Below are 26203 nucleotides of genomic sequence, written 5' to 3' on the forward strand. Positions count from 1 at the left end.
GATGAACGAGCGACTGTCTCGCCTAAAGAAGCAAGATATTGAACAAAGGGATCTTCATTTATGATTAAATTATGATAAATAACATTATTTTGGTTTAATAATATCCTAAAAGAATAATAATCATGATTTGTCAATATTGTCTTTGTAAAAATACAAAGAAAAACTTTGAATGCCTGTATCTCAAAACTATACTTATTGACCCTCTAATTCTTTCTTCTCCCTTAGTTTTAAAGATATGCCAAAGAGGAAAACACAATTTCAATATCTCTAACATAAGGAAGAAGAAAATTCGCTCTAATAGGAGTTCAGAAGTGGTTAATATTGGCAATATTAGTGAAGTTAATGAAGGAGAGAGATGATGAAGGAGTGACCGTCTCGCCTGAAGAAGCAAGATATTGAGCAAAGGGATCTTAATTTATGATTAGATTATGATAAATAACATTGTTTTGGTTTAAAATATTAAAAAAAAAGAACATAAAATTCATAATTATCATTATTTATTAATATTGTCTTTGTAAAAAGGCAAAGAAATCTTTGAATGCCTGTATCTCAAAACTATACTGTACTTATTGACCTTCAAATTCTATCTTTTCCCATAGTTTTAAAGATATTGCATTGAAATTTGGTATATAACTTAAAAAGACATTATAAAACAATCATATAGAGCCCCTTTTTCCTGATTTTTTTTCATATATTTTTTCTTAGCTTTTTCTTTCATTTACAGGGTTTATTTTTTTACCATGATAAAAAAATTCATATCTAGCAAAAAAATTACTTTTAGAGTTTCTTTTCCTAAAGCCATTTTATTGCTAGATATGAATTTGAAAAACACTCATTTTCAGGAGCCAGGCAAAAAATAAAAAATCCTATACAGTTTGGAGATGTCCTAAGTCACATTAAGCGGTATGAATGTCAAAGTCCTGTTTGTAAAAAATGGCATTTTCCAACTGGCCCCCTTAATAGAAGTACTGTATGCTTTTAGCGAAGCTGGACACTCCTGTTAAAACTAATGAGGTGGTGGCAGTTGCTGGCAGACAGTAGTGAGGAAGCCCCGTCCACGCAGGTGGCTCACTGATCAGCCACTTTGACCTTACTTACATAAGGCTTGCTGGGTGGACAAGGTAGGAAGGATGACTTAAAGGATTCCAGTTTGTAGAGTTCGGAAAAATGGAAATTACTTAAAAAATTTGTAATGTGATTTGTTCCCACAAGAACTCAAATCCTCATCATTCAATAAGAGACTTCTCCTAAGACGGAAGGAAATTCCTGTAACCAAACTGGCTGGTTTAAAATCCCACTGTCATACACTCACTCCACTCACTCCTTAGGAAGAGCAGAAGTATTTATTCCGGTCTGAAAATTAGGTGATAGGGCTAGGGTTATGCTGCCTCTGACCCAGTGATGTACAGGTTCAACCACTGCACTCCAAGGAAGGAGAAGGAGGAAAGGAAAAAAAGCCAGACATTTTTGCTCTCTGACTGATGTTGCAATCACCATCTTAAAAGAGATGCTTCTTGTCCTGTGAAGGAGCCAGGTACGCAACACTACTTGTAGAGCTGCCACCACAGGGTCCTAATAAAAATGTGACAAGAGTGACTTGTGGGTAAATAGTGGGTTTTGAAGGCTGTCTGGTGTTTCCAGAATCCATTCTTCAGAAATGGGCCCAATTACAAGTTTTTTGTAAAGGCTAATGTGGCACCTACTTCTCTGATATCATAAGCACGATCCTGTGCTTGTTCGTCTGGCTCAATATCTGCCTGGTTTATGCTCTATTCATTGATTTTTTGGAGATCTCTCTGACCTTGGTAGAACTGGTGAAGAGGATTTGTAGTTGTGCGCTGAAGGTTTGAGACGACATCAGGTAGTGTGTTGCCCTCACAGAATAAAAATGTAAGCTGACCAGATTGTGTGCCTTTTGATAACTTTTTAGTTCTGATATACTAATAACCTCCATCTATGAAGAGAGAGGGATGTCACTGGATTGTTGTGCCTTTGCAGGTGGGTCTGGCAGAGCAAATTAGGCCAAATGGGTAACTCTCTCCAAACCTAGGCTAAATGCATCAGGTCTGGGTATCATTCTGTTTGGTGCCACTTGGGAGCTACTAATGTCATCTCGAGGTTTGGGGTAGACAACATCCAGCTTATCACTCTTCGAATCGAGTGAAATGGCAGAAAATCATAGACATCTAGACCGTCCCATGGATGTTAAAATACCTCCTCTAATGCAGCTGGCTGATCCGGAGCTGGTGAACAGCAAATCAGGAGCTTCTTGTTTAGCCTCGTCACAGAGGTTGATCGTTTGGGGAACCCCTCTGATTCAACTACTTGTCTCTGTCGGCAAAAAAATTCCTTTTGAGGGATTGAATCTCGCATATAGTATGATCACATTGTTCTGTGCCCACTTGTGTGCCTACATCACCAACTCAAAGAGGTGCTTTGAAACTGTACCTCCTTGCTTGTTGACGTATGCCACTACAGTAGTGTTGTCTCTCATCAATGCTACTGATTGGCCTATCAGGTCATATAGAAATTAATATAGTGCCAAAATAACTACTTTTCATTCCTTAATAGATGGTCTCCCTATCCTTCTTTTAATACACACACACAAAAAAAGATTTTGGGGAAGACACTCCAAAGGAGTTACTTTCAACAAGTAGTGACCACTAATGTAGACGGCTGTGTGGGATTAGTTTCTCTAATTATGACAGATAGCCAAGTAATTACTGCCAATGACTTCTGGGTAGATGTTGATGGCATAGAAAGGGCATGCTACTCTTTTGATCTGATCGTTGGATGGAAAGACTCATCCCTTTGTCATGTTTACTAACATCCCTAGATATTCCACCTTCTGCGTCAGTGTGAGGCTGGACTTATTCGGATTTACACTTATCCCATAGATCGTGGCAAAGGAGTTGTAAGTGGGAGGATTAGAGGATTCGCCAATCACCTCGACACTACGGTAGCAGAATCCTGTTTGCATGCTCCCAAGCAGATACAAATGAATACTTGAGAGCCTGTCGACAATTCAATGCATAGTGCAGTAATTTAATTTTGTAGACCTTTAAAAGTTCAAAGGTTGCTCATGAATAGCAGAGGCAAGGGACAGATCAATGTCTTAGAAACTGACCATATATACCGGTACATATGATCACCACCCAAGCCCTTTCTCCATCAAGCTAAGGCCTGGAAGGCCCAGGTAATGGCTGCTGATGACTCGTCAGGTAGACCTTATAGGCTCCCCCAAACCCCCCATCCCTAGCACACAAGAATGTTGAAGTTAAAGATACTACTGTACAAGAAACTATTGAGCTTGAGTGGGTCGCAAAGTCCTGTCCAACGGATTGCAGAGCAAGGACATTTACAAAAGTTGTCCCCGTAATTTTGTGGATTCATGTTATCAGTTATTCTGGTAAGCTATGGTCCCAAATTTCATGGCAATCCTTAAAATTTGCCAAATTTAACCAATATTAGAAGATTGTAAAAATTCATTGTTTTTATAATTTTAGGTTAATGATGAAATTATTTTCTACCACATCAAATTAGAAGACTATAAAAAAATGCTAGAACTAAATTAAAACACATTATAGAAATATCACAAAGAAAGAAAGCATGGTTGAATAAAAGGTTTTATGTAAAATATCCTTGACTTCTGACTGGTAATGTTGCTCTGAGTCTACGCATATGTCTATATTGCTTACGTGAGATCATACACCAAATGCTATTGGCTGACATAAGAGAGTTGGTCAATCAGAGCATGAGAATCTGTGTCCTGGCTGCTGATGGGCCCATGGAGCACAGCGTCATCTAAGAGAATGATACTAAGTAAGGCTGCATCTCCATTTTTCGTGTTCCATGGTGCATTTTTCGAGCCATACATCTACAATTGTTAGTTTGCACTCGTGTTTTGTGTTACTTTTGTTTTAAGTTTTACTTGTCACATACAATCAATCCCTACGATGGCACGTACGATAGGCTGTACAGTAAATATCATCATCTGCACAATTAATTCATTGTCATCATTCAAGTTTTATTGGAGTGTGTATCTCAGGTAAGTACCCAATACAGAATTAGTTGAAATAATATAGGAATAACATTGCTGTAGGTATGTAGGTAGCAAATATTTTTTAGGAATAAAATAGTTTCAGAGAGATGTTCTATGCTTTGCAGCCTTAAAATATGTAGTAACATTTTAGGGAAATTATGCATGTCCTGTAGTCTTAAAATATTATTTTTGGGCTCAAGCCATGTCGTCCTGATGGAAGGTTCCTTTAGGCAGCTTTCTAAGGGATATTTGGCTACAGTGATACTCCCAGAGAATTGACCATAGGTCTCCAGAATTCTAACTCCGGGTGCGAGTATTCTTAAAATTTCTCTTAAGGATATTGCATAATATCAGGGGACGTATATCTTGATTAGACACATGGCAATCTTCACCCCGAATAGCGTTTTCGCTTCGAGGGGGAAGAGTGGCGAAACCGAAGGGGAGCCGTTATCAAGGTTACCCTTCCTCCCGTACTATTACAGGGCTCCAAGATGACGCTCATTCATTTTTTGGTAGCGATTACGCACGGTGTTTTCCTTGTTCAATCTAGCATTCTAGATTGTTTATTAGAGAATTTATCATGCATTCTTCAGCATCTTCTGCCTCTTGAAAGTTGAGTATTCAATCTTTACAGTGTATAATTTTTAGCTCCTGCTTCACAGTGAAATTAGTATAATTTATTGTGTTTTATGGAGCGCGGCCGATCACCGGAGGCGCCATTTTTGGCGCTGTCGTTCGTCATGCATGCTCTATTTAGTCAGCAAAATGACATTCCCGGTATTTAGCTTTAATGAATTATAGCTATTTAGGCAAAATTATACTAGTGAAGATATGATTATGCATACAAATTTCCTCTTCCTACATGTGTCGATCGTATACGCTAGAGTCTCGGCGATATAGGTAGCCAAGATCTCGCCCCGCGCTAGGCTACCTAGCCTATGCGCTTTAGTATACTTTTATACATTATCTCCGTTTACCCTCGTGTATCGTTTTATCAATTTGACAGGAGATAGATTATCTCCTAGAATTAATTATATAACTCGATACTCGTCTTCTGCGGAGATTTAAGGGTAATCCCTCCTTCCCTCTGAGTGCCGCCATAAGTGGCAACCTTATCCTGGTCTTGCCATAGAGTAGCACTCCGGCTTGACTAGGCTAGTGTTTCCTGTCTCCCCCCCTTGCCGGTGAGTATCCCGGCTTGGGTTTCCGACAGTAACTCAGAGTATTCAGTCTTTATGCCGACAGCTTAGCTGCAGGGGGAGTAGTCACTCCCCTGCCAGCTTACAGTTGCCAGCAAAGGAGGCTTAGCTTCCTTAGACCTCACCTGAAGGGGTAGTTTAATGCCGCCACTTTCTCCCCTGTCTAGAAGACAAGTCTTGTTTCGGCAGACCCTAGACTTAAGAATAGATATTCTTCTGCTGCCTAGGATGGCGCCAATAGTGAAACAGAATTTCACCCTTGTTTGGAAATGGCGGCAACCCTGCCGCCTTCTCCTAACACAACATACAAGACCCTTTCCCTGCCACTCTCTGTCCTTTAGCGATAGCCTAGCCATCGCATATCTGTGGCCGTTGTCCTACACTCTCCCCGCTTGCCGGGTAGACCGTAGCGCTGGCCAGGCTCCTACATAGGCGGCTTGATAGTCGATCCGACTTTCCCCTACAAACGCAAGGTTCCGGGAAAGGTTGTGCCGGCTATGACGGCTGCCGGTGGGAGACCCCTTTTGCCTTTGATTGTTCTTCAGTCCTCCCTTGGTCTGCCATCCACATCCCTGAAACCGCCAGCGACCGGCATCAGATCTTGTGGCTGGGTGGAAGCTTGAATGATTCATCCTCCCCTTCCATTTGAACCCTCATTCTGGAGGAAGGCAGTAGGATTAATATACCTACACCCTTATTTATTGTACAGAGCTACATTAATAAGGCAGCCCTTCACTCCATGCTTTCTCTCTTTCTGTCGGCTAGAGCCGTCAGGTACTAACCCACCTGCCGGCTGGACCAGTGCCGTCAGGTGCTAGCCTAGCCGGCAACACGCCGGCTGAACTACAGTATATGATTATACAGTAGCCAGTATATTTGCAGTATAGATATACTGCAGACAGAAAACTATAGTATATATCATACAGTAGTTTATATTTCCAACATACCCTGTATGTCCTTTCACAGTCTATTGTTGAGACCAATTTAATATTGAAGTGAAGTATTCCTTCAATACACTGATAAAGTCATCAGTTTATAACCTACCCCACAATATTAATACCTTTTATGGAAGGGCTAGTGTTAGTATACACTAATTCTGTCCCTAGAGGTTAGAACCCTTCTCTATTGAGTTTCCCTTAATAAGGAAATCCTAACATTAATATTGGGGGAGGTCACAGCAATTGGCTGGATAGGAGACACAGGTATGTGTCTTTCCTGTTTCCTTTCTAGCTTACTATCCTAAGCTATAATGGTTAAGTTAACATATATTGCATAAAACCTGTTTATCAAGTGTGTTAAACAATTGCATACTCATTTATTTTTCCTTTCTTCACAGGAGGAGCCCAAAATGAAGTGCGAAGTGATCTACTGTAACCACAAAAGTAGGAAATTTTGTGGTCACACCATGTGCAGGACTCGTGCCGCCTGCGCCATTATCACTGACACCTTGCGGTACTGGGACCCCCAGAACTGCAACGTCTGCTCGGCCATGGCGGTCGAAGGCTTTAACGACCTCAAGTCAACGGAGTCGAGGAATGTAGCACGAGAAAAGCTGCGCAAGTGGGTACAAAGGTTCCAAAAGAACTCTTCAGGACCGTACCTGCCCAATGACAGGATGCGTAGCTTGCTGTTCCCTAAGGCCGGTAGTGAAGCTGTCGTGCCCCAAACACGACCTGGACCTCCCTGCGTCCAGATTGCAATTGCGACGGACGTCAGTGAGGCATTGCAAGGCATGGACATACACCAGGAGGAAAGGATGTCTGAAGTGTCTACGGACACTGAGAAGGATCTCCTTAGGGATGATCCCGAGGAGGAGTCAACAATACCTCCTGAAGGAGAAGAGGAGGTCGAGTCGTCGGAAGTGGGGGAGTCTCTTCCACCTTTGCCGGCACTAGAGCTGACACCATCTACATCTTCAGCTCCTAACCCTCCATTGGACGCCATGAGCCAAGCAGTTTTGGGTCATATCACCACGCTCATGGAGAATATTCGCAAAACAAGGCGAAGCAAGGGAAGTGAAGCTTGAAAAAGAGCTCTGTGAAGCACGGATCACCGCCTCCCGAGGGTCATTCAAGCGACCCAGAGTTCAAGACCTGCCATTCTCCTCCGAGACTAATCCCTGGAGGTACGCGGAGTATAGTAGGGTGAGGCAATTTTGGACACTTTTTTTTAGAAACCTTTGTACAAAATCTATATTAATAATTTATAACGAAAAACTAAACATGTTTTCAAAAGAGGGAGGTCTCTTCTATAAAAATGGTTTGTCTCATTATCATCTAAGATTTAGAAATTCCCATATTTAAGCAATAAAAGAAATATCTAAGAGGCGAGGCAATTTTGGACAAAGGCAATTTTGGACACGTCTGTATTTCCGTTAAGCGGCAACGATCAGTTTAGCAAATTATCACAATTTGTGGCCCTATCATTATAAATATGCTAGAAAAATAATATAGACTTGCATAGATTTTTGTGTCCGTAATCAAAGATTGTCCAATTTTGCCTCGCCAAGAAAAAACGGAAAAATTTGCCTGTCCAATTTTGCCTGACCGTGGCTTTGAAAACTCCAATTTTGCCTTACTATATGAATATATAAATCAAACGTTGTATTCAAGCACTTGAATATACTTTTATGTACAAATATACATATATAAGACATCAGGGGTGCAATTAGCGGGGGTGGTCTGTCCAGGATGACACCCTAAAAGGGGGTAACACCCTGAGAATTAAATTTGAAAAAAGTTTGTCTTTCTAGCTTGAGGGTTATGATATGATTTTCAAAAAGTTATTTAATACTGGGGACGCCCTCAAAGGTGTTGACACTCAAGGCATGAAACCTTTAAAGTGATTGACCAAAACATGGTAAAATCCTCGGGAACCCACCACAAATGTTACAAATAACTGAAAAAAAATTTCTAGTATATACAATGTTCCTAGAATAATTCACATATCCAAATGAAAATTTCAGGGATTGAAAGGGAATATATTTTTTCCTGGTCCTGCCAATTTTCATGTTGATAAGTGCAATAGAAGAGACACAGCTACCATGTTCCCTTTTTGATACGGCGTTAAATGCAACAGCATTAGAGTGAACAGCATGATAGTGAGAGACACCAACGAATGAAAAAGCTGATCCCATAAACAATATTCGTCCTATGTTGTACCTATCTACTTAATTTTCATTATTGTTCCCCCATATTATGGAAAAGCCACCAAAGAGACGCTTTTACCTATAAGAAATAATCTTACAGAAAAAACAATGAAGAATGATAAAAACAAGACAAGAATGAGAGAGTCATTTGCTAAAATAATAACCAAAAGGGATGTTATTGAAGATTTAAGAAAAAAAGATGAAATGAAGAAAAATAAAGGAAACTCCAAAGAAACATGACAAATAATGAAATTTCTCGATTTTTTAAGGAAAAGGCCTGCAAACATTAAAGTACAAAAAAATCTAAATTGACCAAGGAAAGAAATGGTGATAATTCAAACTATTTCTATAGTCCCGATAGTGAATCTGATCAGGATTTATTAATGCCTAAAATAAAAGAGAATGGTATGTGGCAAATTATAGATGTAAGTAGAGTTCATTATTTTGCATTGGTTGAGCAACAAAATGGCTTTTAGAGGAAGAAGGAGGCAAAATGACTCGCCTTGAATTAGATTGCTTGAAGCCATGTATCATCATCATCATCACCTCCCACGCCAATTGAGGAAAAGGGCCTCGGTTAGATTTCACCAGTCGTCTCTATCTTGAGCTTTTAAATCAATACTTCTCCATTCATCATCTACTTCACACTTCATAGTCCTCAGCCATGTAGGCCTTGGTTTTCCAACTCTTCTATTGCCTTGTGGAGCCCAGTTGAAAGTTTGGTGAACTAATATCTCTTGGGGAGTGTGAAGAGCATGCCAAAACCATCTTCATCTACCCCTCACCGTGATCTCATCCACAAATGGCACTCATGTAATCTCTCTTATAGTCTCATATCTATCCTGCTGTGCCTTTTAACTCCCAATATTCTTCTGAGGGCTTTGTTCTCAAATCTACAAAATGTTTGATATTGTATCATTATTATACCACAATTCATGTCCATGAAGTAACACAGATGTCACTAAACTGATATAGTATAGCCTGATATCTATATGTAATTTCAGGTGACTGGATTTCCAAATTTTGCTTCCATTGCATATTCCGTTCTCATCATCTCTTCCTTTCTTCTATTTATCTTGAGTCCAACCTCGTGATATTTCATGCATACTGTTAAGCAAGTTCTGCAAGCCCTGTGGTGTTCTGCTAATAAGGACTACGTCATCAGCCTACTCTAGGTCACCTAATTTCATGTTACCAACCCAGTGCAATCCTTCACCATCATCCCCAACTGTTCTATGCATTAAAAAATCCATGAAGATAAACAGCATAGGTGACAACACATTCCCTTGGAGTACTCCACTGTTCACTGGAAATTGGTTCGATAGGCCTCCACTAACATTAACTTTGCATTTGCTATGCTCATGAACAGACTTAATTAAATTTACATATTTGAGAGGAACACCATAATAACGCAGGAATCTCCAAAAAATTGGCCGGTGCACACTATCGTAAACTTTTTCATAGGCCACAAATGCCATCAAAAGTGGATTTCTATATTCTACAGATTGCTGTATCCCATGACTTGAAATAAAAAATTTGGCCAGTACACCTTCTACCTTTTCTAAATTCTGCTAGTTCATCTCTCAGCTTTCCACCAATTTAATTATCTGGTCACTTTAGAACAAGCATACTTTATATTTTCATCAAAACTGACATAAGCATGATGCCTCTGTAATTATTGCAATCAGTCAGATCTCCTTTTTTTTTCCTTTTTCACCAACACTGCTAGCTCCCATTCATCAGGCTTTGCCTCTTCACGCCACATTCTACAGAATAATCTTGTATGTAATCTGGGGGTCACCTTATTTTCGGCAAATATCATCTCGGCTATTATTTCATCGTATCCAGAGGCTATCCATCTCTTGAGTTTTTTAATGATAGCTTCGACTTCAAACACACTGACTTTATTCCTGGACACATCCAGGTCTTCGTCAGCTTCAGGTATATCAATCATATTCCATTTATATCTCCTATTCATTACGTCACTAAAGTGTTCCATCCAACGTTGTCTTTCTTCATGTCTCTTTTTGACTGGTATATGCTTCTTCTTTGCTCTGGTAGAGGTTTCATTAATTATTCTATGAGAAATTCTTACACCCTAGCCACTCCCTGAATTCATAGCTTTGTCAGCCTCATCTGCTTTCCTGTCTAAATATTCTCTCTAGTCATTCCAGGCTTTTCTTTTGACCTCGCTTTCAATACTGGAATGCTTAGCATGCTCTACCTTGTAATTTTCATTACTTCCTCGAAAACTTTCAACATTCAATTTCTGTTTTTGTCTCCTTTTTATAGTATCCCAAGTATCATTTGATATCCATGGTTTTCTCCTTGTAACTGCATGTCCAAAAACTTCACTACCAACTGACTGATATATATTTTTAATATCACACCATTCTTTATTGTCTGCTCTTCGTCTCTTAAAGTCTGTAAGACTAAAAATCTATTCCTACATTCAATTGCAAATGTTTCTCTGTGCTCATCTTTTAGAAGCTTAATTGTATCAAACCTAGGTATTCTATCTACATTTCTGTTGGGTGGTTTCAGTTTTAATTTCAGTGTGGCAATGAGGAGCTGGTGATCACTACCAATATCTACACCTTTATAGCTTCTTACATTTCTCAGAGTCCTCCTTTTCTCGTTATCAATTATTATGTGATCTATGTGATTTTGATAATTGCCACATGGTGAAGTCCACATATATCTGTGGACGTCCTTGTGCTGCAAATGAGTACCTCCAATAACAAGATTGTTTGCTGAACAAAAACTTTGAAATGTGATCCCATTTTCATTTGCAACTTCGCCAAGACCATCAACACCCATCACATTCTCTATCCCTTGATTATTCCTTCCAGCTTTAGCATTTAAGTCACCACTCAATTTTTATATCTTTCTCTGGGATAATTTCTATTGCACTATTCAGTTCTTCATAGTATCTATCTTTCCTTTCTTCATGGGAAACATTTGTTGATGCATAGCAAACTATAATACTTATATTGCGCTGCTTTTGTTTAAACTTTGCAAGTAACAATCTACTATTTACAGCCCTCCATTTCGTTAATGACTTTTCTGCTCTTGGTGTCATCATCATTCCTACCCCTTCTCTCCCAACTCCATTTGTTCTTCCTGGGTATATAATTATATGTATTGCCTTGGTCTAAGAGTTCTTTACCAATCCCCTTGCAACGTGTTTCACTTAGGGCCAAGATCTCCCAACTATATTTCATAAATTCATTCTCTACTTGCTGTAACCTCCCAATGGTTCTAAGATTCTTTGGTGTTTATAAACCTGGAGATTCTTTGCACCCCACTATGTCTGGGACTGGGGGATATTCTTTCATTTTCTCTTTCCATAGACTGACTAAATCCAGAGAGGATTCATTGGCTAAATTCATCAAAGGATAGCCAGTTCCTTGTGATGCACAGTGCCAATCTAACTAAGGCAAGTGACCTCTGCTGGTTCATACTAATTCCAGTAAGATCAACCGCCAGGCATCTGGAGTAGAGGAGTATACAGGGCACCAAACGAATACAAACCTTATACATATCACAAATGTAGTTAAAGGTCCTTTATTTATGGAACACAGGCCTCAAAGATAAAATGGTTAGTGCCATCTTTAAAAGAATTGAATTGGTTTTTTAGCATTTAGTTGAAGTAAATAGGCAAGTCTTATATTCGAGCATTTATTTTGTTACGTATATGGCTATGATATATATTGAATTGTTCACATTCATTTCAGGTTTTGTATTGTACATATTTTTTCATTAGTAATAGGTTTCATTATTATTTTCTTTGAAAAGAAAACTTTTTTTTTCTTATAAATCAATATTTTTTTTTCTATTGAAGTGAATGTTTAAAAATATTCTCAAATAACTATCATTTACCTATATTTTATGATAAATTATTGAGAAAATATATAAATATATATAAGAAAAATATAAAAGATATGAAAATTTACAAAACCTATTATTTAATAACTTAACATTGGGAATTAGTTGTTTTCTTAAGTGACCAAAATTGCTTTATCATTTTTCAAGGTGAGGCAAAATTGGACACTAGACATTCCAGATTTTTTTATTAATTTTTTATTTTAAACCTTCCTTTAGTATCATCTACTAATTGTTTTTTTAGAAATGATAAGTTCTAGTATTATTTCTGAGAAGCCCGAAAATGAAGGTGAGACAATGATTGGACACCCATATTCAACAATTTTTTTAGTGGTATTTAATACTTTTTCTAAACCAAATATACCAATACTTATGAAGTAGTAGGTTGGGCCATTTCTAACAGCCTTATAGTTTTCGAAATTTTTAAACAGTTTTAGAGATATTGCATCTGTCCAATTTTTGCCTTACTTGTCCAAAATTGCCTCTGTCCAAAATTGCCTTACCCTACTATATATGCCAATAACCAACGGCAAGCTCTACATCTCAGAGAAGATGGGAGCCGTCCCCCTAGACGATATCCAGTTCTGGCCGAGCTTCAATGCTTACCCTGACTGCTTCATTCGACTGAAGCATGAGCCAGCATCAAAGGAGGAGACGAAACCGAAGGAGGTCATGGTTTTCGACCATGATAAGGCACAGGCTCTCTTATCGAGCAGCCTGAAAAAGGCGGGTTATACTAACTCGAAAGTGTCCGCATTGAGCAAGAAACATTCTACCTTTCTTGCTCCTGCTTCAAGAGCCTTCCCCTTTACGTCGAAGGCATTCCAGGCTGTTGCCAAGGCAGTGGCAAATCATGCCCTGCACTAGAGGAGTGTAGGCCTCTGTCGTTAGCCCTGCCCATGGACGAGAAGGAATGGAAGGAAGTCCACCTAACCTTCTCAGTAGGGAAGCTAGATACAGATATCGCGGGACGGCAGTTCAGCGAGAATCTCCCTAAGCTGTCAGACTTTCTCTTGCGCAGGGAGTGAGAGATGAAGGAGAGGCTTGCCGCCTCTCTGTCCCTTAAGAACTGCATCAAGATGTGTGCAGGCCACAAAAGCACCCCAGACATGCTCATGGTCCTGGCCAAAATGCATATGGCCACCTTAGTGAAGGACCTGTACGGCTTCATGAAGGCTAGGAGAGTCTGTAGAGAGTTTGTGTTTGCTGCGGCGTCGGTAAAACATGAACCCAGGAAGCTTATTTCTTCCATCATCTGGGGTAAAGACCTCTTCCCAAGTGAAGCAGTCAAAGAGGTATTCGAGAAAGCCGCCACAGAGAATAGGAACCTTCTCAAGAAGTGGGGCATCTCTTCAAAGAGGAAGTTTTCCCCGTATGCGGGTCCCCAACCTAAACGGAAGTCGAAGAAGCCAAGACTACCATCTTGGCCTGTCCAGCAACATCTTACAGTCACCATGACCGCAGTGCCCCAAGTGGTTGCTCAACCACAAACCACATTCCAAGTGGTACCTCAACAGCTGGTTGCCCAGTCACCAGCGTTCAACCCAGGGTTTGAGAGGCAAACCACTACCTTTTGTCCGAAAGGAAGAGGCTCCTGACGGGGCTCCTCAAGATATCCCTCCTGAGGATGGGGAGGACGCGGTCAGTGTGGCAAACCTTCTGGACAACCTAAGCAATGAGATGCTCCAGGTAGGAGGGAGACTCCAACACTTCCAGGATCGTTGGACCTTCGATCCTTGGGCCCACAGCCTAATCAGTAATGGACTAGGATGGAAATGGAACAAGTTTCCACTATCGTTTCTTCAATTCTTCCAACACTCCACCCCCTTATTGGAAGAATATACCGTAGAACTCTTGAGCAAAAAGGTTATAAGGAAAGCAAAGTCCATCAAATTCCAGTAAAGGCTGTTTTGTGTTCTCAAGAAGGACTCAGACAAACTCAGAGTCATTCTGGACTTGTCGCCACTCAACAAGTTCATCCAGAACAGCAAGTTCAGGATGATAACCCTTCAACACAGAAGGACCCTGTTACCCAAAGGGGCGTACACAGTCTCAATAGACCTGGCAGATGCTTACTGGCACCTCGCAGTCAGCTGCCCCCTCTCCTCCTACCTAGGATTCAAGTTATAGAAGAAAAAGTATGTCTTCAGAGCCATGCCCTTCGGACTAAACATAGCCCCAAGGATCTTCATGAAACTTGCAGACACAGTCGTTCGACATCTACGCCTAGAAGGTGTTCAGGTAGCAGCGTACCTGGATGACTGGCTGGTGTGGGCAGCATCCAAGACTGCTTGTCTGCAAGCATCCAAGAAAGTGATCCAGTTCCTGGAACATCTGGGATTCAAGATCAACTTCAAGAAGTCTTGACTCTCTCCAGCTCAAGAGTTTCAATGGCTGGGAATCCATTGGAACTTGAAGTCACGCCGCCTCTCCATTCCTCCCAGGAAGAGGAGAGAGATTGCGGGGTCTATCAAGAGACTACTGAAATCTGACAGGATCTCAAGACGCCAACAGGAAAGAGTGCTGGGCTCTCTCCAGTTCGCAGCAGTAACAGACCCAGTGCTAAGAGCACAGCTGAAATATGCGTCAGGAGTCTGGAGAAGATACACATCAAACGCTCGAAGAGATCTACAAAGACCGATACCGACCTTACTACGATCACTTCTCAAGCCGTGGTCGAAGGTCAAGAGCCTAACGAGGACCGTGCCTTTGCAACCACCTCCCCCATCAGTGACCATCCACACGGATGCCTCGACGAAAGTATGGGGAGGTCACTCCCATCAAAGGAAAGCCCAAGGGACTTGGTCATCCCTGTTCAAGACCTTTCACATCAATATTCTGGAGGCCATAGCAGTCCTCATGACGCTGAAGAAACTATCCCCACACAGATCAGCCCACATCAGGCTGGTCTTGGACAGTGAAGTGATAGTGAGATGTCTAAACCAACAAGGCTCAAGATCGCCCCACATCAACCATGTGATGTTAGCCATCTTTTGTTTAGAGAAAAAGAAGAGATGGCACCTATCAGCAGCTCACTTACAAGGGTTCCGCAATGTGACAGCGGACGCTCTGTCCAGGCTAAAGCTGATAGAGTCAGAATGGTCCCTAGACGCAGACTCATTCTCCTTCATCTTGGAACAAGTCACGGAACTACAGATCGACCTCTTCGTGACGAGCGACTACAAGAAACTACCTCGATATGTAGCCTCATATGAGGACCCTCTAGCGGAGGCAACGGACACCATGTCTCTCGATTGGAACGAGTGGAACCGGATCTACCTGTTCCCTCCAGCCAATCTCCTGCTGAAGGTCCTCAGCAAGTTGAGATCCTCAAAGGAACGGCAGCTCTAGTGGCCCCCAAGTGGCCCAAGAGCAACTGGTTTCCTCTGGTAATGGAACTGAAGCTGAGGCTGGTCCCTCTATCGAACCCAGCTCTATCTTAACAGGTTTAGAAGTCGATTGTCTTCGCTTCATCACAGAGAACCGAAAACCTTCATCTCATATTTTTCTCGCCCTAGCGGTAAAGAAAAGATTTGGGATCTCAAAAGGCAGTATAGACTTCTTAGAAGAATACAAGTTAAAGTCAACCAGAAAACAATACGAATCATCTTGGAAAAAGTGGGTTGCTTTCATCAAAGCAAAAAGGCCGAAAGAAATCTCAATAGACTTCTGTCTGTCCTTCTTCATCCACCTTCATGAACAAGGCCTGGCTGCCAACACGATAACTACGTGCAAGTCAGCCCTGACTAGACCTCTTCTATACGCTTTCCAGGTGGACCTGGCGAACAAAATCTTTAACAAGATCCCGAAGGCATGCGCTAGACTTAGACCTGCAGCCCCTCCGAAGCCTATTTCATGGTCCCTGGACAAGGTTCTACACTATGCTTCAACCTTGAACAATGAAGATTGTTCTCTTAAGGATCTAACCTAAAAAGTTATTTTCCTGTTCGCTATGGCCTCAGGGGCTAGACTTAGTGAAATAGTAGCCCTATCAAGAGACGAGGGCCATATTCAGTTCACAGAAGTGGGAGAACTGAATCTCTTTCCTGATCCTACCTTTCTCGCCAAGAACGAGCTACCCACCAAGAGATGGGGTCCCTGGAGAATCTGCCCTCTGAAGGAAGATGTTTCTCTATGTCCAGTAGAATGTCTAAAGGTGTATCTTCGAAGAACTTCAGACTTCAGGGGAGGACAGCTCTTCAAAGGAGAAACCTCAGGATCAAACTTATCCCTAAAACAACTGAGGGCGAAGCTCACCTACTTCATTCGCAGAGCGGATCCTGACAGTACACCCACAGGTCATGATCCAAGAAAAATTGCTTCCTCACTGAACTTTTTTCAGTATATGGATTTTGAGCTTCTTAGCTCATACACTGGATGGAAGTCATCCAGAGTGTTTTACAAACATTATGTGAAACAAGTGCACGAACTTGAACGTTATGTGTTGGCGGCAGGTAGTGTAGTAAAACCTGTCGTCTAGTGCTGCGATGAACAGTGAATTGATTGGGACTGTCAATTCGGGTGAAAAGGTGTTTACACCTTCTAGTGTAATACCCTTTTATGCGAGTATCACCCTGGTGACACTAGGACTGTTCAAATTTTCAAGTGCAGAATTATACAAATGACACTTGTGCCATGTGTACATTGTACACAGTGTTGATGATATCCAACATTTACAGAGTGACATTGATTAATTTCTTCCCTTTCAGGTAGAAAGACTTCAACTGTATATGTTGAATGTATAATTCTCTATGTTCTTTACACTTGTTATCCCATTTACTCATTTAGCCTAAATAAATGAATAAAAGAGTGTAACTGCATCTTATTTCGCCCCATAAGTAGCAAAAATTAAACATAGCCAGAGTTCTTTTACTTATTTTCCTAAGTAAAACTTATAATTATTGTACTGATAGAAACAAATAGATCTAGTTGACACTTATATTTGTTCCTACGCTTATACAAACCTTGAGCCTCTTTTATAGTCTAGCAAGACTCTTACCTGCAGGGGGCAGGAAGCCCTAACATTGTTCCATGATTAGTGGTGGTGACGTATAACGGTAACGTCATATTTCTCAATGGTCTAGATGACCATATAAAATTGTCCCAAGGTTAAGGCACTTATATAAATCCACAGATACAGTACTTTCAAGTAATTCTCTGGTAAACTTCCATCAGGACGACATGGCTTGAGCCCAAAAAACGGATTTTGAAGCGAAGCGAAAAATCTATTTTTGGGTGAGATAGCCATGTCGTCCTGATGGACCCACCCTCCTTTTCTAAGAAAAGGCTTAGGTAAAGACACCTCCTGAAACTACTGTATCTGTAGCACCATGCTCAATGCTACGAGGAATGAGCGCCATCTTGGAACCCTGTAATAGTACGGGAGGAAGGGTAACCTTGATAACGGCTTCCCTTCAGTTTGCCACTCTTCCCCCTTGAAGCGAAAACGCTATTCAGGGTGAAGATTGCCATGTGTCGTATCAAGATATACGTCATCTGAGATTATGTGATATCCTTAAGAGAAATTTTAAGGATACATGCGCCAGGAGTTAGAATTCTGGAGTCCTATGGTCAATTCTCTGGGAGTATCATTGTAGCCAAATATCCCTTAGAAAGCTGCCTTAAGGAACCTTCCATCAGGATTTTTCGCTTCGCTTCAAAATCCGTTTTGTAGTGCCATATGTATATGGTAGTGAATATGTACAGTAAAGTATTGTACACATTCATTACAGTACTCTACTGTATAGCACAATGAATGCCAGTCCTTTACCTGTTGGCTAGACTAGGCTAGCCTAACCTCATGTGTACCATATTCACGTATCGATGCACAGTATATACATACAGCATAAATTATGCATAACAAAGGGTTCATAGAATTGTGGGAAAGGTTTGTATCAGTATGGGAAGGGTTCATTAAAGGCTTAAAATGCCCATAAATAGCAAAAAATGGGTTTCTCTGCTTTTCCCAGAATTTTGTATTTTGCAGGGGGTCCTGGAATGTAACACTCACAAAAAGAGGGGATGACTGTTGGCTACCATAACCCCAGGATAGTGCAGAGAAAGTTTCTTGATGATTGATGGACCAGGATCTGTAAATATGCATCTCTCAGATCCAGAGGTTTTTATTTTCAAAGGTTTAAAGGCCACTCATGAATGGCAGAGGCAATCAGGACAATGTCCTAGAGACTGACCATATATATATATATATATATATATATATATATATATATATATATATATATATATATATATATATATATATATGTGTGTGTGTGTGTGTGTGTGTGTGTGTGTGTGATCAGTGCAAAAGCCCCCTCTCCATTCAAGCCGGGACCAGGGAAGGCCAGGCAATGGCTGCTGATGACTCAGTAGGCAGACCTATAGCCTCACCCAAAACCTCCTTCCTTAGCTCACAAGGATGGTAAGGTTTTAGGCACTAAAGGAACTAACGAGTTGGAACCCCAGTCTGGTAATCGCCAGTCAGAGATGTTACCACATAGGCCACCACAACCCTATGTATGATTCTTCCTGATGAATGCTCTTATGGCGCTTACTGTTTCCATTTTGGATAAAGTTTGTAGCACAATCTCACTCAAGGTGAATAGGTTGATTACCTGCCTCCAGCCCCCAGTCGACTTTTCCATGAGGAATAGTCAACTAGACATCCCATCGTTTAAGTTTTAACAGATGAATCCAGCTTTGCTGAAAGCATATCCCACTCCTATCTAAGGGCAAAAGTTTTGATAGTTAGGAAAAAGGAAAATTACTTTAAGTACAAGTAATTTTGTAAATTTGATGATTTTAATTTCATTTATGTTATCATAAAATTTGTTAAAACTTTTTATTTCTTTTATTAAAGGTGATGGAATTGACTGTGATGGAGAAGTCTCAGAGGATTCTGATTTTTCTGATTTTGAATCTGATGAATTTGAGGAGGAAAGTGTAAGTACTCTGCAGTGCTACTACATGTTTTGTGCTATTTGACTTATATAATGATGGTCACTCACATATATCTAAATGTAGACTACAGTATTTAATGTACCTGTCCCTGACTAACCTTGATCAGATTCTGTGGCAAAATTTGATTCATCATGTACAGTATTTTGGGTTACATATATGTTGCAGCAAATGGTGGATCAGAAGCAGATGTACGTCAGAGAGTGAATGAAGGATGCAAAGTGTTTGGGGCTGTGAAGGGAGTGGTAAAGAATAGAGGGTTAGACATAAATGTAAAGAGAGTTCTGTATGAGAAAGTGATTGTACCAACTGATGTATGGAACAGAGTTGTAGGGAATGAAAGTGACGGAAAGACAGAAATTGACTGTTTGAGATGAAGTGTCTGAGGAGTATGGCTGGTGTATCTCGAGTAGATAGGGTTAGGAACGAAGTAGTGACGGTGAGAACGGGTATAAGAAATTATTTAGAAGCTAGAGTGGATATGAATGTGTTGAGGTGGTCTGACCATGTTGAGAGAATGGAAAATGGCTGTCTACTAAAGAAGGTGATGAATGCAAGAGTTGATGGGAGAAGTACAAGAGGAAGGCCAAGGTATGGGTGGATGGATGGAATGAAGAAAGCTCTGGGTGATAGGAGGATAGATGTGAGAGAGGCAAGAGAGCCTGCTAGAAATAGGAATGAATGGCGAGTGATTGTGACGCAGTTCCGGTAGGCCCTTCTGCTTCCTCCAGTCGCCTTGGATGACCGCGGAGGTAGCAACAGTAGGGGATTCAGCTTATGAAGCTTCATCTGTGGTGGATAATGGGAGAGGGTGGGCTGTGGCACCCTAGCAGTACCAGCCGAACTTGATTGAGTCCCTCGTCAGGCTGGGAGGAGCGTATAGAGGAAAGGTCCCCCTTTTTTTTTTTTTTTTTTTTTTTTTTTTTTTATGCCGGCTACCCCCTAACATTGGGGGAAGTGCCTTGGTATATAGATAGATAGTCAAAATTTATACTTGAAGATTGTCTGACAGGTAAGGGCATTTATATGAGGAATAGTTTCTGTTTAGTGAGGCATAAATGAAGGCACTTGGGACTGGATTTTAGGGATCAGTGTGCATGATTGAGGGAGAAGAGATTGCGAAGCATTGTGTCTTTCTTGTGTATTCTGTTTTATTACTGTATTGCATGTTTCAGGTGTTCTTTCTATTAACTCAATATTGCATATCCATATACTGTACTGGTAAGATTTATTAATTATCTTGCATGTTTGTCTTTATAGTGTAAAGCACTTGATCATGTTCTTCCCTTACAATCATTGTGTAAAGATGTTTCATATGTGACATCTACATTCATTGTCACTCGTATGCAGTGCCTGTTGTATTACTGTATTTATGCCGCCACTAAATACAAACCCTCTGCTATTCATAGGGGATATTACTTTCGGTGAAGCTGAAAGACGAGCCACGAGGATTTTAGCAAGGGATAACCACCCCAACCGCTGGTTAGTGGGAGGGGTGGCGGGTAGCTGGCTACTCCGCTCACTCACACACCTGGGCTGAGCACTCGCTTTGCATTCTGGCTTGGTAGAGGATGAACATTACCGCTCTCTCCCGCCAAGACTAGCCATGTGAATAATACTTTTATGTTTTTTTTCAGTGTGTATGTAGCTTCTTGTCCCATGCATACTTGTCCTGGTCTCAAAGGCCGCCTCTGTGGTATTTTTATGTCCGCCCCTGAGACGGACCCCAACTGGCTGTGTCTGGCTTTCTGGGACCATCAGTGTGATTGGGACAACACCTGTAATGAGTGGTGAGAGTGGTCTGCCTCCCAGTGTGAGAGGTTTCGGAGAAAGGAAAAAGAAGGCTAAGTGAGATTCTTTGCCTTCGTGGTCTTCCTCAAAGTCGAAGAAATCAATGATTTCTTCTTTGACTCCCTGATCTCTTCCCGAATCTGCTCCTCTGCCTGTCCTAACTGGGGAACGGCTGAGTAGCAGTGCAGCCCTGTAAACTCCAGGTCAACCTTGTGGGCCGAAGAACGGTACAGTTTCCCCTAACGATGCGGTTCCGCCCCTTCCCCCAGGGAACGCCTGCTTGCTTTCTGATTTGTTAGTTTTTTGGCCATTGCTGGGCGTTGATGGTCTCTCTTCGAAGGAAGTTCTGTTCGAACTCCTTCAATTGGGGGTTGAGCAGAAGCGCACTCCAACTTCCTTGGAGGTCGAGCCTTTCCCCTTGGGTGCAGGTGCTGCTGGGCGCCAGTCAGACTTTTGGTCTCCTGTGGCTGACGCCTAAGATTATGCTTTTCCCCATGGGGCCGTGGGTGAGCAAAGTCCTAGGCATGATCCTCCTTCGGGAGAACATCACTCTCGCCCGCGAGAGAAGGTAATTCATGATTAGCTTATGAATTAGTCCTACACTTCTCCCTCTATGTCTGGGGAAAAGCATAGTCCTAGGCACAGTTCTCCTTCGGGAGAACTTTTCTCTCGTTTGCAAGACCTGGCTTGTGAGCAGATTTTTGTGCCAGAGCAGACCACCTCTCCGGAGAAATCTACCGGACGTTCCCCTTTGGTGGTTCATTAGGTGGAGGAGTTTCTAACCCCTCGTCACCCTGAGCGTGCTCCTCCCCGTGATAAGGAGACACCTGTTCAAACTTTCGGGTTCTCGTCTCTTGATTCATTCGGGTTCTTGTCTCGTGGGTCCTTTGGGCTCTTGTGACGGTTGAGCTGAGCCTTTTGGGGTCTCATGACACCGAGCCTTTGGGCTCTCATTACGCTGAGACTCTTGGCTCTCTTAACCCTGGGACTTCGGGTCCTCTTTGTGCTGAGCCTTTGGGCTCTCGTGACTCTCATTACATGGAGCCTTTGTGCTCGAGTGACCCCCGTTATGCTGAGCCTTCGGGCTCGTATGACCCCCATTACGATGAGCCTTCAGCTTTTGTAACCCTAAGCCTTCGGGCTTTCGTAACACTGAGCTTTCGGGCTCTCATCGAGTGGAGCCTTCAGGTTCTCGGGGCCCTTGTTACGCTGAGCCTTCAGGTTCTCGTGACCCTTGTTACGCCGAGCTTCCGGGTTCTCGTGACCCTTATTATGCTGAGCCTCTGGGCTCTCGTGACCCTTATTACGCTGAGTCTCCGGGCTCTCGTGACCCTTGTTATGCTGACCCTTCCGGCTCTCGTGACCCTTGTTATGCTGAACCTCCGGGCTCTCGTGACCTTTGTTACGCTGACCCTTTTGGCTCTCGTGACCCTTGTTACGTTGAGCCTTCGGGTTCTTGTGACCCTTGTTACGCTGATCCTTCGGGCTCTCGTGAGCCTTATTACGCTGAGCCTTCGGGCTCTCGTGACCCTTGTTACGCTGAGCCTTTGGGCTCTCGTGACCCTTGTTACGCTGAGCCTTCGGGCTCTTGTGACCCTTGTTACGCTGAGCCTTCGGGCTCTTGTGTCCTTGTTACGCTGAGCCCTCGGGCTCTTGTGTCCTTGTTACGCTGAGCCTTCGGGCTCTTGTGTCCCGGTTATGTTGAGCCTTTGGGCTCTTGTGAACCGTTACGCTGAGCTTTCTGGCTCTCATGACCCTCGTTACATTGAGCCTTCAAGCTCTCTTAACCCTGAGCCCTCAGGCTCTCGTGACCTTTGTTACGATAAACCTTCGGGCTCTCGTAACCCCAAGCCCTTGGGCTCCCCTCACAATGAGCCTTTGGGCTCTTGTGACCCTGGTCTCTTGGGACCACATTACTCAGAACTCGTGGGTTCTTGTGAAATGGGGTTTCGCAACCAAGAACCTCAGGATTCTCGTTGTGCAGAACCTCGTGGTTCTCGTGACCGTGAGTATTTGAGCTCTCGTCGTGCTGAGCCCTCGGCCTCTTGTGGCCTTGACCCTTTGGGTTCTCGTTGCGCTGAGCCTTTGGGCTCTGGTGACCTCAGACCTTTGGGCCCTCGATATGTTGAACCTTGGGTTCTCGTAACCCAGAGCCTTTGGGCTTGTGTCTTGCGGAGCCTTCGGGCTCTCACTATGACGATCCCCTGGGATCTCATTACCAGATATCTGCTCTCTGCTGTAGCGTCGCATGGCCGAACGTCATTGTGTGACCTGCTTCGTCACAACCCAACTGGTCGCATGCATCAAACAAGCTGGTCTCGCCAAGTTCTTGCAACTCGTCTTCTGAGAAGATACCATCACCTTTTTTGGCCAAAAGAGATCGTATCCCTGTCCAGGGAAACCATTTCTCAAGATGAGATGACTTCCGGTCTTGCCAGCCACTCGTCCCTCGCCACCTTGCTGTTCTCCACCTCGTCAATTGCGCTTGCGTCGATTTACGAGACCGAATGCCCCGTTCCCCCCCAGGGATCAGAACCTACTATATCGGATTCAGGGCGAAAGACATAAGGAAGCGCTAAAGTACTTTGCTGTTTCGAGGTATCAACGCCCATCAATCTCCTCCTCCCCCCCCTCAGAGGCTAGACTGATGCCAATTCTGCCTGCAGGTAAGGAGTCCAAGAGACCCAGGGCTCCTAGCCAGCCAAAGGATCCTCCTCCCAGCTCATTGGGAGGTAGAGAACCCCCTTGGCTAAGCTCACTTTTTAACGTAGTGCGGGATGCCCTGACGCGGTCCAATCCTCGTTATCAATCCTTCTGTTGGCTGCTCTACTTCCCGGCATATCTCCTGCAGACCCTAGGAGGAGTTCCGAAGGTTTTTCCCGAGCGGGACCTTCTAGGGGGAGACCTCTCACCCCTTGCAAGAGGAATAGGGTGGAAAGTACCACGGAGGTTCATGGGAGTCCCTTGCACATTCTGGTTTCATTTGTTAAACCAAAGGGTAAAAGGAAGAGGATTAGGCCGTCTCCCTCAAGGGAGGGCAGGGCAATCTCTATGATAGATACCTTTTGCCTCGCTCTGATTGAGTTGGTTCTGCGGGAGTCTCACCCACCATCGCAGCATGACGTTATCCCTCCTTCTGGAGAGGACCAACATCCTCTCAGGAACAAAAAGGTCGCAAGCTTTCTCTTGTGGAGGAATTCCTGCCCCAGCGCAGGGAGCCGAAGGACCTCTTTACGATCTCGAAGTCCTCGGCAAGAGCTCCGCACCTCAGCAAGAGAGGCAGAGGGAAGTCTCACCTAATACGTCAGCTAGAGTTGCTTCGTTAACGGCCTACCTTGACGACTTTGACCCACCACGGGCTCCTATAGGTGTGAGCTCGGAGGGGGATGATCAATTTGGTCTCGAGGACGACCTTTAGCCCACAGCCGTTAGCCCTAATCTCTGAGGCAGAGCAGAGGTAGTTGGAACAAGCCTTCTGGCAAGTGCTAGCCTGCATCAGTACTTTCAGTTGGCTGCCAAACCCATTGACAGCCCCTCAGGATAGTAAAGGTATGGTCTTGGACCAGATCTATGCCACTTGGAGACCTCCAAGGGCCAGTGCAGCTTTGCCCTGGTAAAAGGGGCTGAAGTGTCCCAGAAAGAAGATGGTGTCGCAAGCCACGGGCTCCTCTGCCTCCCTCCGAGCAAGCTCCCCCCTCTAAACTCATTCTGCCACCATTCATGTAGCAGAGAAGATATTACGTAGAGACTATCGGGACTTTCAGCCACGTACTCGGCCTCAGAGATTATCAACCAGTAGAAGGTTGCGAAGGATGCCATGCATCATACTTCGTGGCTTGAGCTCTGGTTGGGATCTGTGCGCAACTTGATCAGGTCTTAGGACTGGTCTCATGAGTCCACAAGGACGTCACTGGAAACCTTCCTTTTGCCCGCAACAGGACGATTGAGCTCCTCTCCCACTAGGTTGTCAACCTGTGGGCAAATACCATCCTTAAAAGATGGGATTTGATCATTGAGAAGTTCTATCGACAGCTCCCACAAGCCAAGGTTTCTAGGCTGAGAAACTTCTCTTTTGAGGGGAGTTCTCTTTTCAAGCCGGAAGACGGCGAACGGGTGACGGAACCCAACTTCGTTCAAGATGGGACAGCCGACATGGTCAGACTAGCAAGATGACTGCAAGACTTCACGTGTACATTGGATCTCAAGTACGTATACTGTACTTCCAGATCCCAGTCCATCCATCTTCCAGAAAGTATCTAAGAATCATGTTCAACCAGAAATAATACCAATTCAAGGTGCTGTATGTGTTTCGGTCTTTCCCGGCACATCAGGTATTTAAGAGTGTTTGCCCTTGTGTCTTCTTGGGCTCATAGAATCGGCATCCGTCTCCTAAGATATTTAGACAACTGGCTGATTCTAGCAGACTCGATGGTGACCCTTCTTGAACACCGAGACAAACTTCTAAGGCGTTGCCAAGATCTAGGGATCATGGTAAACTTCGAGAAGTCTCATCTGCTACCCTCACAAAGACTGGTATACCTGGGCATGAAAATAGACACCAAACGCCACAAAGTATTTCCATCAGACGAAAGAATTCTGAGGCTGAAGAAGGTAGCACGGCCCTTCCTCAGACGAGAAGAGCTTCCAGCCCAGAGCTGGTTAAGTTTCTTAGGCCACGTATCATCTCTGGCCCGTCTAGTACCCAATGATCACCTTAGCATAAGATTCTGCCAGTGGTGACTCAAGTCCCAATCCTGATTCCCCAGACACCCTAGTTGTCTAGGGTCGGAGGTACTGATGGACCTCAGCTGGTGGTTGGGAGATAAGAACCTCCGCAATGGGGTCGATCCTCTCGTCCCTCCCCTAGAATTGATGCTCTTTTCAGATGTATCAAAAGAAAGTGTGGGGGGGGGGGGCACAGGCTTCGCCATACTATCTTTGACCTGTGGTCCGAATCAGAAAGGTACCAGCATATGTGAGGGCAGGCTTTGCTTGCCCTCCAACAATTCCAACAGTTCCTGGCGGGGCACTCCGTGGTGTTGATGAGCGACAACATCACGGTAAAAGCTTACTTGCGACCGTCCGCCATGGTGCTATGACATACCAATTTTCAGAAATCGAAAATAATTTTATTGCTTCTACTTATGCATAAACATATCGTACATGCTCTCCAGAAGTTTC

General features: G+C 43.1%; 1 protein-coding gene across 1 annotated transcript in view; it reads left to right on the forward strand.

Moving 5' to 3' along the window:
• Positions 1-26203, forward strand: part of LOC137615242 (rho guanine nucleotide exchange factor 38-like) — a 396680-nt gene that overhangs the window by 92218 nt on the left and 278259 nt on the right. Inside the window, exon 2 of the mRNA XM_068344950.1 lies at positions 19134-19216. Within this exon, the coding sequence (XP_068201051.1) occupies positions 19134-19216 (83 nt within the window). The remainder of the gene's footprint in view (positions 1-19133; positions 19217-26203) is intronic.

The sequence above is a fragment of the Palaemon carinicauda genome, chromosome 21 (assembly GCF_036898095.1).
Source record: "Palaemon carinicauda isolate YSFRI2023 chromosome 21, ASM3689809v2, whole genome shotgun sequence".
NCBI classification, from domain to species: Eukaryota; Metazoa; Arthropoda; class Malacostraca; order Decapoda; family Palaemonidae; genus Palaemon; species Palaemon carinicauda.